This window comes from Saccopteryx leptura, chromosome 1 (assembly GCF_036850995.1).
Source record: "Saccopteryx leptura isolate mSacLep1 chromosome 1, mSacLep1_pri_phased_curated, whole genome shotgun sequence".
NCBI lineage: Eukaryota > Metazoa > Chordata > Mammalia > Chiroptera > Emballonuridae > Saccopteryx > Saccopteryx leptura.
In genome coordinates, this window is record NC_089503.1 from 44,726,296 (window position 1) to 44,742,201 (window position 15,906).

Sequence of the window (15,906 nt, forward strand, 5' to 3'; positions counted from 1 at the left end):
ATCCTAGACTGTAGCTCCTTGGGACTGACACTCCACGTCCCAGGTCTCAGTTCCATGCATATTTGCAGAGTGAGCCTGGCATCCCCGATATCTTGTCCTAAGCTTCTTCCCCAGGACAGTGCATGGAGAGAAGGAGCCACTTGCAGTCTCAGGATCCAGGTCTGGCCCTGAGAGACGGCTATGGGACTTACCGCTGACCCGGGAGGGGGATGGAGTCCACATGGCGGCCTCCAGGCAGCGCCATCATGTTGATCCCGATCTGCAGCAAAGCTTGCCCACAGCGGTCGGGGCCCTGGAAAAAGGAGGCAGGACAGGTCAATGAGGACCGAGAGAGGGGGTGCAGTCACTTTCTTTCCAGGATCCTAGCCACAAGTAGCCAAGTTAGGGGTAGAGGAAAAGCCCCCTAGCACTCCTCTGCTTTTTGAACCAGTTTACACTCTACTGTCTCCACACAAGTAACACAAGACTCAGATGTGATCTTGCTTCTAAGTCCCTAGCCCACTGTGAACTCCTACAATCTTCTATCTCCCGCTGTCAATAGTTGCTTGACTCATTTTGCTTTGTACCAAACATTGGCCCAACAAACATAGCATGGGAAGAACTTATACTTAAATCTATGGTTTATCTGAAATTCACATTTAACTAGGCACCCTATATTATTTGCTAAATGTGGCAACTCTACATGCTAATTCCCTAACTGGATACCGTCACAGCACTGGGTCATTCACTTTGATGATGCCTGGAAAATATGACTCTGTAATGGGCAGGACGGTTGCTTCCCCAAGTCCATTCCACTTCAGATGACATCATTTCACCCCAAGTGTCAGTAATTTGTCCAGGAATAGGCATGCATGCAACTCAATTCAGACCCATAAGCAAATAGAAGTACTTTACGGAAAAAAAATTTTGTCCTAACTGCAAGCCACAAGGTGAGAGTGTATTGCTCCCATTGAATCTGAACAATAAAAAAATGTCATTTCGTTGCTGCTAGAAACCAGCCTGAAGTCAAGAGAGGACCTAGCTAGAGAAGAAAGCTCCAGCTCATTGATCACTGAACCACTGGATCAAATGACCCTGGAGTTTCAGTGAGGATTTCTCTACAGATAAAAACAGGCTAACTGATAAAGGTGAACTAGGTCCAGAGGCTCCAGTCCCAGCGCAAGGACCCACTCAGCTTTCCCATGCTTCAGAGGCCAGATCAAGACAATGGTGTCATTCTCCTTCCATAAAACAAGCTGCCCACCTCTCTGTCTCCTCCTGCCTTGCCTTGCCCCTTCGCCATCCCTCCCTCTCTGCCAACTCCTTCTCCAAGCCAACAAACAAGCATGGAAGACATTTTCCATGAGGAAAATGGAGATTCTGTCGGTGCTGCTGGGGTAAAGTAATAAAAGGGAGGATTGGTTGTCACTTGACATGTTCTGAGCTTGAGGACAGAAGATTTCAAGACATGCAGAGAAAACACAAGTAGGAACTTGTGGAAAGATACAGAGGAGGTGGGCGAGATAAGTCCCGAAATACTAAACCCTTACTCTGTGATTACAAGTGACCCTTATGAGAAAAGAGTGGAGGAGGACTTTAATTAATAGTGATGTGGCTGGACATAAAGTACCCCTTATGGTGCTTGGAATAAAAAATGAATGTGTCAATCTAAAAAGTATGAAGAGGCAAGAGCCCAGAATAAATGAGGGCTTTAGCTAATTCTAAAGACTCACTGCCACTCTGAGCCCCACTCAACTGTCAGTCCCTAAAGGACAAGACCCACTTGTGGTCCCGGCATTAGGCAAAGAGCTGGACACTTAGCAAGCAATCTATGTGCCTGATGACAGAATGAGTGGAATGAATTTTTAATACTTTTATGTTGAGCCTTAATTCTTCATCTATAACTGAGACTCACATCTATTTTACAGAACTCTGCAACAATAACAGGAGATAAGGGATAGAGATGAGAGCTAAATAAATAGAAGATGTTATTGTTATTATGTCCTGAAAGTCTGCTGTGTGCTCAGCCTTATGATCAGATAAAGAAGATACAGAAAATGCGACAGAGCGTATGAAACACCTAGCATAATGACAGTGTGCGTCACTCGTATCGGCATTGTTATTTCTATCATTATCTTCATTATTGAGAAAATGTATTTCGGGAGCCCAGTGAGTCACCAGCCTGAAAAATATGACACAAAAGAAAAAGCTAGAAATAACAAAACAAAGTATCTGTTCCGTTTTTCATATGTCTGGTTACATGACCAAAAAAGGTAATACCAACTTTTCCGAGTGGAAGTGATGATGTGATCAGAAAGCAGGAAAAGCTGACCTTATTTCACCTCTATCCTCATCATGGGGAAGGAAAAGGGGCAGAGAAAAACTGCTGAAGAGGGAATTAAAGTTTAAAGTCTGTCAGGAGACAAAGACAAGAAGAAGTTTAAGGTCCCTTTAAGTGTGAGCCAGCCAGGATTCTGTGACCAGGTGAAGCAGCACATCCTAGAATATTGGGGGGGACCTCTGGGTCAAATCGCATTGTAAACGAGGGACGCAAAGGGAGAGTTGTCACGAGCAGAAGCCAGGATGCAAGCAGATGTTCTGAATTTATGAAAGTAGATCCCAGGAACACAGCTTGGCAACCACAGAATTCTAGAACAGATTCCTAATCACTGATCTGTGAGCCTTTCGGACAAAAGCAGTGAGCACCAAAGCCAGCTAGGGCACGGTAGGAACAGGTCATGCCCATATATCTATTTCCTTTTTGTTGGGGACCACTGGACTTTTAGCTTGAGAAGATGCAATATGTCTAATATAGGTTGAATTTGTTAAAGCATCCTCATGAGATGTCCTTGTTTATCATTTCATTCATAGTTTTCCAGCACTTATGCCAGTGGAGGCCACCAGCAAACAAAACCTTGGTTCATGTGATCACACATGTTTCTAGAGGTGGGCAAGCTTCTTGGGGACATCTGGGCTGTATGTGAATCACTTCCCTATTCACAGACTGTATTATTTATGCCTGCCTCCTTTCCCCAATCAGACAAGACTCCTTGATGTCTGAAATTGCATCTTGCTCAATGAGGGACTGGGCACAGGACCCTACACAATGAACTGCTTAGTCAAAGCCAGGATTATGATTCAGATTATATCTCAGAGGAGCTAAAGCTTATATTCACTGGGAATGAGAAACAGGTAAGAGAGAATATCTCTAAGGTGATATAAGGAATATCAAAGAGTTTAACCCAGCTGATGTGAATATAAAGTGCCTCTAAACAAAAGCTAATATTTATTGAGTGGGTACTATGTGCTTGGCCCTGTTCTAAATGGTCCATATAGTATGAACTCATTTAATATTATCATCATCCCTTTTTTTACAGGTAAGACCTCTGAAATTGAGTGGAATTACATCTGTTGCCCAAGATCACACAGCCAGTAGTAGACAGAGGACTAGTACCCAAGTTTGATAATTCGGGAGGAGGTGCTGGAGCAGATGAAAGTAATGAGAGCAATAAACAGGTGACATATGTCCAGTATTTGCTAACAGGCAGCAGGACTCCATTCCATGGTGGCGACACCAGCCCCAACTCTTCACAGCCAGGCCCTCTTCTCTCTCACCAGCGCCTCCCACTGTTCCCATCTCCCAGACTGTGAGTCCTCCAGCTACACCTGGGGTGGGCCCTCAGTGACACAGCCAGAAGGCAGAAAAACAGTCTTCAGAAAAATGAGACAAATCACAAAAGCAGTACCCAGATGAAGGCAGGAAGAGGGACATAGACAGTGGGTCATCTCTTCTGTCCCTCATTTGTTAGTTTCTTTCATGACAGTTGCATGGACAGAGTTATGGTCCCTAAAGGAGACACCACAGTCCCAGCGAAGCCAAGCCTCAAGTGTCTTTAGGTTTACAAAGAGACCTGTTTCAAACAGGCAGCAAGGACTTAGAAGAACCCCTCCAAAGCCACACAGCACGCCAGGAAGCCAAGAATGGATTCAAGATAACCCTTTACCCCATGCTATATGTCCTCACTGGTGTTGCAAAATAAACTTAAATTTGGGAGGCTGACAGATCTGGGTTTAAATCCTGACTCTGTGCCCCATTAGTACATGGCCTTGGGAAAATCATCAACCCCCATGAAGGTATACCTGCCTTCCCAGAGCTTCATGAGGATTGAATGAGATCACTCACAAAAGTCTCTAGTAGACTGTATCATATCAAAAATCATATCATATCATATCATATTATATCATGTGCATGGCACATGGTAGCCTCAAAGAGGGAGTGTCCCTCCTCATGGAAGGAGACGTTGAGACCTATATCTCAGGGTAGAGAAGATATCTTGCTGTTGAAAAAGGAGAGAGGGACACATGTAGGAGTGAGCAAGAAAGAGGAAACTCTATCACCTCTCCCCTACACCAAGGCACCCCTAATTCATTGGAAATCCCACCCTAGAACCTGCAGCCTTTGTTCTGCAAGACTCTTGGCTATGCCTCTTTCACCAGGAGGGGCTGGTTTACAAGAAAGACTTGAAGTCTTAAGGTTCTCTGATTTAATTCAACACTTGCTGGTAGAACTGCTCATTTGGACGGCTAATTTCTCTCCTGCATCCCATTAGAGGCAGCCCTTGCTCACCTCCATTTGGCTAACAAGCCAGCCTGGGCTCTGGAGGAAAGGGGAGCTATTTACAGTAAATTATTCAAGTAGAACCAGGAGCAAGGGTAGTTTCTTCTGTTGTCTAATGGCCCAATCCAAGTACAGCTCAAGGTAGAGTGAGGATTGTTTAATCTGCAGAATCCATTAGGGCTGTCAATGGAGGCAGGACAGTAAATACTGTGGAAAGCATATTGTTAAACTCCAGTTAAACGAAGTGTTCATTAGGAGAAGGCAGCCTGGGCAGGGGTAAAAAAGGAATGAGACCTGAGGATGTGGTAAGCCCCTCATTATATGATCCCCTACCCCTCTTTATTTCTCATCCCATAGAATTGATCACAGTTGTAATTAAACAGTTTGCTGTGAAATTAATAGCTAAACATCTTTCTCCACTGAGGGTACCAGGGACAGAGATGAGACACCTGTCCTGCTCACTGCTGTCTCCCCAGACCCCTGTTCCTGACACAGTGCCTAGTGCATAACAATCAGATCAATAAACACTTGCTGACTGACTGGCTGGGATCCTGAAGGAACCTCAGCTTCCTCACAGTAATGGGAGATGAAGGTGCCTATCTCATCACGTGCTGAGTACTCAGTGAGACGACTGTGGGTGGGCCTTTGCAGCTATGCATGCGAAGGGCTCTGCATCCTAATATCCATTGAGACAAAGCCCCCTGTTCTTTTTTTAATTAATTAATTTAAATGGGGTGACATTGATAAATCAGGGTACATATGTTCAGAGAAAACATCTCTAGGTTATTTTGACATTTGATTATGCTGCATTCCCATCACCCAAAGTCCAATTGTCTTACGTCAATCTTCTAACTGGTTTTCTTTGTGCCCCCCTCCCCTTCCCCAACCCCCTCCCTCTCCTCCTCCCCTCCTACCCCGTAACCTCCACCCTCTTGTCCATGTCTCTGAGTCTCATTTTTATGTCCCACCTATGTATGGAATCATATAGTTCTTAGTTTTTTCTGACTTACTTATTTCACTCAGTATAATGTTATCAAGGTCCATCCATGTTGTAAATGATCCGATGTCATCATTTCTTATGGCTGAAAAGTATTCCATAGTATATATGTACCAAAGCTTTTTAATCCACTCGTCCACTGACGGACACTTGAAAGCCCCCTGTTCTTCTGAGTTCACGTAGTCCACATGATCTGGTCATACCCAGCTGGGCAGCCTCCCTCCTCACCCCCAGCTCTGTGCTCATTGCATTCTCCAGACAGACAGACAGATGGGTGAACAGACAGTCCCAATGCTGCATGAGAACTACAGTTGCAGGTAACCGACAGGATGCTAAGAGAGGTCCAGAGGGCTTCCAAGCAGCACTAGGTGAGAATGGAAGGTGGAAAGAAGAGGTCAGGGAAAGTTTCTCAGGAAATGGCCCTAAAGCTGATGGTTGAAGAATGTGGAAATTAAGGAAGGAGAAGGGGCTGGAAGCAGGAGATTGCAGACAGAGGAGAGTCGTGAGAGGTGCAGGATCCTGAATATGGAAGTGTTTCTAGAAGGCTAGAGAGTGCTGGATTTGGGGTGGCATTTAGAGGAAACTATCCCACTAGCATAGGAATGCAGAAAAAAGAGTGGTTACTTTCAACTAGGAGAGTAGGGCAGACTTCTTAGAGGAGGTGACATCTGGGTATTAAATGCAGGTGGAATTTGGCCAGGTGGAAATGGGACAAGGACACTGTGCCAGGAAAGCAGTGTGGGCCATGGTAAAGGGGCCAGAAAATGGGACAGGTATTCAGGCCCCCAGATATCTCCCAGTGGCTGGAGGGAAGGTGCCTCTTAGGCTCTGCACATGAAAGTGATGGGTTCTTTGGACTCTATGCTGTGGGTGGTAGGGAGCTAGTGAAGATGTTTGAGAAGAGGAGTGAAATGATCGGAGTGGAATTTCAGCTCCCATGGTGACCAGTAGAGTGGATGGACTCCAGGAGTGAGAGCAGCAGCAAGGGGTTATGTAAGAGAACTACAAGCTGCCAGGGAGATCACAAAAGCTTGGGGCTGGAGAGCTAGGGACTTGCAGAGGAAGCAGAGCTGCAACGAGCTTTGGGAAGTGAGGGCAATGAGCTCCCCTCCTCGCCCCTACTCTGGGCCTCTGTTTGACCTGTAGGAGGGTGGCAATGGTCATCGGAGATATTTCAGTATTGCCAGGTAGGATGGCCAGCATCCTGCAGCAGACACTTTAAGAACCCTCCTTCCCAAGGGAGGTGCAAACTGTCACCCAGCCCTGCTAGATGGACTGAGTCTCATGAAATATAGAAAGCTCTGGATCCCTGGGGGAAGCCCCAGTGGCACCTCATAGCTGCCAGGCAACAGAGCTCAGCAAAAAGGCAGAGCAGACCTCAGAGAACCAGACCTTGTCCCCTCAGGCCCTAAAAGGCCTGGTTTGACAGCCCAGAGGCACTGGGCATCAGGTCGATGGGCCCATCCAGACCTCAGCTCTGTTCAGGTTCAAAGAGAATTTTAAAGGATTGATGAAGGATAAAATGAAAGTAATGGCTTCTTCCCTGTGGCACTCTGTGCAGGTCGGGGAGATCACGTATGTGAAGTGCCTGGCACACAGGGGTACTCGGTATAAAGATTGGTTCAATTTCTCTCCTGGTGAAGACAGTGCCCAGCAGGAGGGAGGCAGTCAGAACAAAGCCAGTCTGAACTATGTCCAGCTGGTCAACCACTTTTTACTCTAACTTTTTAATTATCTGTTTCTACTTTCTAACTTTTCCTGATGTGAATGTTAGCCAACTGCTCGAATGTTCCTCAGCTTTGATTTGCAAAAGTGAGAGCCCTCTCTCACTGGGCCCAGGTCCCAGGGTGCTAAAATTAACAATAAGTATACTTTAAGCTAATGACTTACTGGTCGTGGCTGCCACGAATAGACATAATTCTCAGATAAGAGCCATTAGAGAAAATTGAATAGCTCCAACATGGTAAAAATTTGGATACTTCCTGTTTCATAAATCATGATCAGAGGTCATATTGGGCAAGCTACTTCACTCTCTGAGTCATGATGAGGACCCAGGTTGAGGGGGTCTACATCCCCTTGGGAAAGCAAACACAGGAGAGAGCTGCACGATGTTTTGTAGTTTCACAAGTGGAATTTTCTCTGATTTCTAAAGCCATAAGCAGACGATAGTGCTACATTAACAGCCATAATAATCCAACCTTCTTCTCTGATTTTATTTCCTTCTCAAATCCTCCCAACTGCAGTCTGCTCAATAACATTTGGAAAATTGCATGATGAGATCATGAAAATTCAACATTCAGGACTGAGGTTCCAATTCCAGTTCTGTCTCTTTCTAGGCAGCTTTTACCTTTAGCCTGTTCATCTGTAAAAAATGGGAATAGGACCTATACTCAGAGTTGTTACCATCAGTAGGATCATGTATCCTGCATAACACTTATAAGAGCAAGTGAAATAATGAAATAAACTACTTTGACCCAGGAGGATAATTAATGGTGCTACACAGGAAATCTCATGATACCCATCTTAGTACCCAATAAAAGATCCATTTCCTACCAAAACCTCAGGCCCAAATAGCTGCTTCCCAATAGGGGATTAAAAAGCATAATATATTAAATAGAAGAGATTTAATTAAAACCCAGTACAAAAAGACCATGCTGCAGAAAATTTAACATCCCACTTGTACCCTTTGTGACCAAAATATTGTGGGGCGTTTGAATAAATCCAGACAGAATTTATCCAAAAAATTAAAATTTTTTTAAATTAAAGGAAAATCTAGACAGAACCAGAATCTTGGCTCAGACACAATGACAAAGGGTTCCCACCAGATCATTAATGAAAAGGAATCAAAGACAGAGAACCAGAACCCACTTTAGGGTCACAACACATAAACAGAATAACCTAGTGGACACAAGGCAACCAATCTCAACAAATCCTACTGTCATTGTCATAACATTCTCAGATAAAGGATCCTTTATGTTGGATCAGGGTGTCAACTTACTGGGCCACACATAGCAATTTAAGTTAATTAATTGGTGCACAGAATGGGTCAAACATGAAAAACAGCCTTTTTACAAAGTGCTATTTTATCAAGGCTCATTTATGTCTAGTATGCCATATGTCACAGTGGCAACCGAACAGTGCATTGCATGGTATTCGGTACAAAGTATGAGCACAATGAATGTTAATAATTCCTCAGTATTTCTTCCTCTTCTATAACTTCAAGCATTGACCGTGGCACACTGCACTTCCAGACCAAAATGTCCTCAATTCTTTTTTTCTATTTCCAGGTAATATCTCTGGTTCAGGACTCCACTCTAATCCTACCACACCTGGGAGGCCTTTTCCAATCACTGTGACCTATAGTAATTTCTTCCTCTAAAATGTTACCTAGGAATAAATGAAACTGAGAAGTCTTGAACAATTTTAAATTTACTATAAGAGAAGGTATGCTTTCTCCCTACTCCCTCTTTCTTCCCCTTTCTCCTGAGTAATGCCAAAGCAACTGGAAAGCCACCATATGGCAAGGCCAAAAGATAGAAGAGGATGAGTCCTGATTCACAATTTGGAGCAGAATCACCCAACCCACAACAGTCTGTGGGGTAAGCAAGAAATGGATATAATGTGCTAAGCCACTAATACTTGCAGATAGTTTGTTATAGCAACTTATCTTCATTAACCTGACTAATTGTAAGAATTACAGTAAATGCTATATTTAAGGCACCCATAAGTATGCTTGACACTGGTCTCTTGATAAATATAAGTTCCTTTTCTTCCTCACTCTTGGAGAAGAGGGTAGAATATTGTGTTTGTCTACTGACAATTACTAGACACTGTCTAGTATAATGGACACTGACTCTAGTTCATACACAAAGATCCAGGGTCCAAAAGTTGATAAGGTGAGGGTGGGATGAAATAAATATCCACAAACAGTTAAAGTCCTATCACTTCTGAGACTAAATTCTGTTTCTCAGCCAGTGCCTTCTCTATGCATCCATTCATAATAACAGCTAAAATTTACTATAGTCAGGTGGTTCTAAGATGCATTTTTTTAATATTTTAACATTTGAAATTGGGATGTGTTTCAGTCGATGACATCTTGGCATTGTATCATAGTTTAATTGGAAGCATATTTTTTATGAAGTAACAGGGCAGCTTACAATCTATGGCATATTAAATTCAATAAAATGGCCTGACCTGTGGTGGCACAGTGGATAAAGCATCGACCTGGAATGCTGAGGTTGTCAGTTCAAAACCTCTGGCTTGCTTGGTCAAGGCACAAACAGAATTGATGCTTCCTATTCCTCCCCCTTTCTCTCTCTCTCTCTCTCTCTCCTCCCACTCTCTATAATAATTTTTTTTTAATTCAATGAAATGTGGTATTGGGTACTATGTAACAAGCACTCTACTAAGTGCTTCATGTAAATAAATTTATTTATTTCTCAAAAAGTCCAATATAATTAATACTACTTTATCCCATTTTAAAGACATTAAAATGAAGATGCAGAGAAGTTCAATAATTTGCTAAGATACACAACTAGTAAGATGAGTGAGGAAAAAGACTATACCTTCTATTTAAGGAACTCCATATCATGACAATATTTTTTTAGCGCCTGATTTTTACTTGACAGTGTATTCCTCTTCTTACAACGAAAGCTCACATGCAGATTCTATGTTTAGCAATATGGTAGTCCATTATTCTAAAGTATTTCTCCATAAGAAAAAATTTTAAAGAATTGATAAAGATGTTCTTAATTTTTTTTAATGCATCAATAAGCTGGTGAAAATGAAATTTAGAGAGCTAAATAAAAAGCAAAAGCAAGAACCAGGATAATAAGCAAGAGTTAAAAGGAATTTTTACCTTGAGAACATATACTAAATGTTGTATTCCTTAAGTTTCTGTTTCATGTGTGTATGGGACAGGACAGACCAAGGACAAAGCCTAGGGACTAGGGAAAGGATCAAATAGGGGTCCAGAGGGCCAGAAACTCAGTGTAAGGATAAATGAGAAATAAATCTGTAATATAGAAGGTATAAAACAACAAAAATTGTCTGTCCCAACTCGGACAGGAAGTAAAGGGAAGTAAGACCTTTTTGAGAATTAATGATCACAATATGACCTTCACGTAAGTTTGTGGCCTGAACACATGTTATCTATGAGGGGTGAATAAAAACTCAATTAAAGACTTTAGTTTCAAAAAAATGAAAGAAAATCTTGGAAACATTTTCAAGGCTATAAAAGATAGCCAAGATAATTTGAGGGGAAAATATTAAATTCTATAAATTAAAAATAAAAATAAAAAACTCATTGACCAGACTGATCACCATTAAAGAATAGATTGCTATATTAAAAGATAGAACAAAAGAAATTATCCAAGCATCCCAAAGAGACAAAGAGAGAGCAAATATGTGAGAACTAAAGCTAAGGAATAGAGAGTAAAGTAGTCTAACAGGTATTTAATCAGATTTCCAAAGGGACAGAGAAGATAGAATAGGATGGAAAAAAAAGTGATACTCAAAGAAATAGTAGCTGAAACATTTCCCAGAATTCTTAAAAGACAAAACAACTTTTAAATACAGAATCCCAAAGAATCCTAAGCAGGAAAAATACAAAAGATATTTATACCTTCAACTCAGAAGACTAAACAACACCAAAGAAAAATTAGATCAACAGATGACTGCTCAACAGCAATGATGGAAGTCAGCGGATGATGAGAAAATAGTTAATTACAGAAATAATTGTCTTAAATTCTGTAGTGACAGAAACTCTCTTTCCAGAATAAGGATAAAAAAAAAAAGATCTCCTCAAACAAGTAAAAATCTCACACTGAAAGGAATTCTAAAGGGTTTATATCAGGCAGAAAAAAATGTAACACCAGATGGAAGGTTCGAGATGCAAGAAAGAATGATAAGCAAACTTATATGTAAAAATGTAAGTTCAAATAAACCTTGACTATAAGAAACAATTATAATACCTCATTTGTGGGACAAGAATAGAAAGATAAAACTAAAATATTGTAGGTAAATTCAGAAAGGGATGACCGAAGGAACTTAAAGTGCTGGCTAAGTTTCTCTTATCTGGGGAGGAGGAAAATGGAGATATAAATTAACTTTAGCCTCTTAGGTTATTATTAAGGTTACAATATCAAGGGTATCCAACTGAAAGACTATATATAGAGAAAGAAATAGACATTACCCTTAAAATATGTAGGGGGAGGAGAAAAAAGTAAGTAATAAAGAAAAAGGAAGAAGAAAGAAAAAAGTGTGAAGGAGGAGGTATCAGTGTATAATAGTAATCACAGTAAGAGGAGATGAAGTAACCTAGCTACTTGGAAGCAAAGATTTTAGAGCACACATGAGAGAGAGAGAGACAGACAGAGAGAGAGAGAGAGAAGAGAGAAAAAGTGTGCGATGTGCTGGCAATCAGAAATATCTGTAAAATAAAAAGACACAAAACAAAACCTCTTAAAGTTAAAAGTTACAAAAGATATACCATAAAAATATTTAGCTAAATAATTCTGGTGCCAATCTATTTGTAAAATACAAGACAAACTTTAAGATAAAAAGTATAACAGAGATAGAGATTCACTACATAAAAATAAAAATGTTCAACCCATCAATAAGATATAAGATAAAGATATGCCTAGTAACAATAATATAGTCTTAAACTATACAAAGTAAAACTTGATAAAATTTCAAGAAGAAATGAACAAATCTAGAATCCCAGATGGATATTCCAATACATTATGTCATTAATTAATAGGTCAAGCAGGTAAATTATCAGTAAGGATATAGGAGATTTGAATGACACTATTAAGTGAGAGTTAATAGTTATAAATTGAGCACTGCATTCAACTTATCAGGAATACATTTTCTTTTTAAAGAATTAGGAATCATTTTTTAGATGACTAGTACCTAGATCTTAAAGCAAGATTCAGCACATTTCAAGTGATTGGTCCTCTACAGATTGCAATTTCTATGCCAATATAAATATCCCCATACATTTAGATAATTTAAACATAAAAATAATTGGTCAAAGAAGAAATTATAACAGAAATGAGAAAACAAATCCAGGCCTGACCTGTGGTGATTCAGTGTTGATAAAGCATCGACCTGGAATGCTGAGGTTGCTTGTTCAAAACTCTGGGTTTGCCTGGTCAAGGCATATATAGGAGGCAATGCTTCCTGCTCCTCCACCCTTCTCTGTGTGTGTGTGTGTGTCTCTCTCTCTCTCTCTCTCTCTCTCTCTCTCTGTATCTCTTCCTCTCCCCTCCATAAAATGAGTAAATAAAAATTTTTTAAAAAGAACAAAAACCTAAATAATTATGAAATTACACATGAAAATTATATAGTATACAGATGGGTCAAGTTGAGAGTAAAAATTACAGCATTAAATCAGAAATCTGAAAATTACAAGAATATCTAACTTTTAACAACATAAAAATTTTAAAAGAACAAGAGAATAATTCCAAAGAAAGTAGCAGAAGACAAATACTACAATAAGAGCAAATATTAAGCAAAATACAACAAAAATACACAAAAAATGTAAACACAAATAAAATGTTTAACAGAGTTAAACTTAATCTTTGAAAATACAAATAAAACAAATTTCTTTTTAAGATCAGAAAAAAAGAAAAATACACAAGTAATCAATTTTAACAATTAAAGGAAGTTTATTACTACAGATGCAGCAGAGATAAAAAGAATATGATGCAATATCACTGGACTCATAAATAAACTAGATAAAGTCCTGGAAAATATATAATTTGCCAAAGTTGACAGAATAGAAAATAGATTTATAACCAGTGAATAAATTTATCAGTAGTTAAAAATCTTCCCTTAAGGAAAACACTAGGCGGAAAGACACCCACAGATGAGTTTCTGCTCTGCCAAGCAAAGATAAACTTACCCAAACTTGTCCAGAAAATGAGAAAACAGAAAAAAACACTTCAATTCATTTTATGAAACTGACATAATTTTGATATTGAAACTAAACAAGAACATAAGAAAGGAAATTTATAGGCTAATCTCATATATGATCATAGATAAAAATATATTAAAATATTAGTAAACAGAATTTATCTATATACAAAAAGGATAATACAGCATGGCCAAATTGAGTGTTGCCTAAAAATATACAGCTGTTTTAGCATTAGAAACAGATTGAAAAAACTTGCTACATTAATAGGCTAAAAAGTAAAGCCCTTATGATCATCTCAATAGATGAAGAAAAATAATTTTATAAAATTCAACAGCCAATCATAACAAAACCTTTTAGCAAACTAGGAATACAAGAGACCTTCCTTAACTGATTAAAGATCATTTACAAAAAAAAACCCCAAAAAACAAAAACACCAAGAACAAGAACAACAAGCATAATGATGACATGTTGAAAGCATTTCCTGTGAGATCAGAAATAAAATAGAAATGCCCAGCTCCCAATTTCTATTTATCATGTATTAAAGATCTTAGCTAGTATAGAAAGAAAGAAATATTGGAAAGATATGGAAGGAAAAAAAAACTGTCATTACTTGCAGTTGATACTATTTTCCATAAGGCTTCCACATCGATAGTATAGAAAGAAAGAAATATTGGAAAGATATGGAAGGAAAAAAAAACTGTCATTACTTGCAGTTGATACTATTTTCCATAAGGCTTCCACATTGACCAGTGCACAACAGCACACAACCAAGGAAGTGAGTGTCCCCACCCAGCCACATGCCCTGCACAGGGCTGAGTCCACCAGACACCAGCCTGCAGTCCATTTGGCAAGCCAAGCCTCCGTGGGCCTATGTCTTCTCAGACATGGGTTCTTTCTCTAATTCTTATAAAAATGTAGTATGACCTAGCAAGTCACCCTCCTTGTCAATGTAGAAAACCCAAAAGAATCTACAAATAAACTATTTTAATTTATAAAAGGGCTTAGAAAGTTGGCTAGAAATGAATACGCATAAATCAAGTACTATGTATAGTCCTAGACACCAGCACAAACATAAAGTGAAACTTAGGAGAGGATGTAATGACAGCAAAACATATATCTACATATAAACATATATGGCATATAAAAATTTAATCTTAAAATGTGCATGTCCCTCATTGAGAAAATTAGGAAATATTATTAAAATATACCAAAAAAGGCAAAAATAAATCAAGTAGTTTATGTATTTAGACAGAAAACTATTAATCCACTATATACTGATCTGTAGATCAAATACAAGCTTTATTCCTACAACCTGATGAATTGACTCTGAAATGTATAAACATATTGTTCCTCAAAAATAATAGTAGTAATAATAATAATAATAATAATGAGAGGGACTTTCCTGCTAGATAATAAAGTATTTTCAAATAGCAAATACAATGTGATATTGACCTAGAGAATTAAATGGATAGCCCCAAAATAGACCAAAAGAAATTGGGATACTTGGTTAATGGCAGAGAAGGGGGAAAGAGAGGCAGACAGAGTCAACGCACACAAGCACATCACAAATCAGAAGCAGACAGTGAAATGGGTGAGGGGAAATGTGACACTCACTGTGGCTCCTGCCTAGCATAGGAGGAGAGAGCTCCTTTTTGCGCATTCTTGCCCCTGAGGCTCCCTCTTGCCCCAGAGCAAAGATCTAGCTGTCTGAGCTGGAGAGAAGCAGCTGAGAGGGTTTCTCTAAGAGCCCCCTTCCACAGACGGAAGAGTCCAGCCCATCCCCAGGACAAGCAGGTGAAAAAGCTTCTTAAGATGAGAAATGGCCTGATCAGGCAGTGGTGCAGTGGATACAGCGTCGGACTGGGATGCGGAGGACCCAGGTTCGAGACCTCAAGGTAGCCAGTTTGAGCACAGGCTCATCTGGTTTGAGCAAGGTTCACCAGCTTGGACCCAAGGTCACTGGCTCAAGCAAGGGGTCACTCGATCTGCTGTAGCCCCAAGGTCAAGGCACATATGAGAAAGCAATCAATGAACAACTAAAGTGTTGCAAGGAAAAACTAATGATTGATGCTTCTCATCTCTCTCTGTTCCTGTCTGTCTGTTCCTATCTATCCCTCTCTCTGACTCCCACGGTCTCTGTAAAAAAAAAGAGAGGAATGAAAGGTTAATTAAGAAGACCTGGTCTATAATCTGTTTAATGTGTTATTTTGAATTCAGATTGAATGGTCAAGCGGGATTTGTCCCTGGGATGCAAGGATGGTTCATATGCAAACTGGAAACAATATACACTGGGCACAAAAATTAGGGGATATTTTATAGCTTCATATTCATTTTGAAATATCCCCTAATTTTTGTGAGCAGTATATTTTGGTTACCTGGCACAGTTGTTGTAAG

At 39.9% G+C, this 15,906-nt stretch overlaps 1 protein-coding gene across 1 annotated transcript in view; it reads right to left on the minus strand.

Annotated features, from left to right (window-relative positions):
• INSC (INSC spindle orientation adaptor protein) overlaps nt 1-15,906 on the minus strand; it is a 134,330-nt gene that overhangs the window by 101,255 nt on the left and 17,169 nt on the right. The window contains exon 2 of the mRNA XM_066360562.1: nt 192-292. Coding sequence (XP_066216659.1) covers nt 192-292 — 101 coding nt within the window. The remainder of the gene's footprint in view (nt 1-191; nt 293-15,906) is intronic.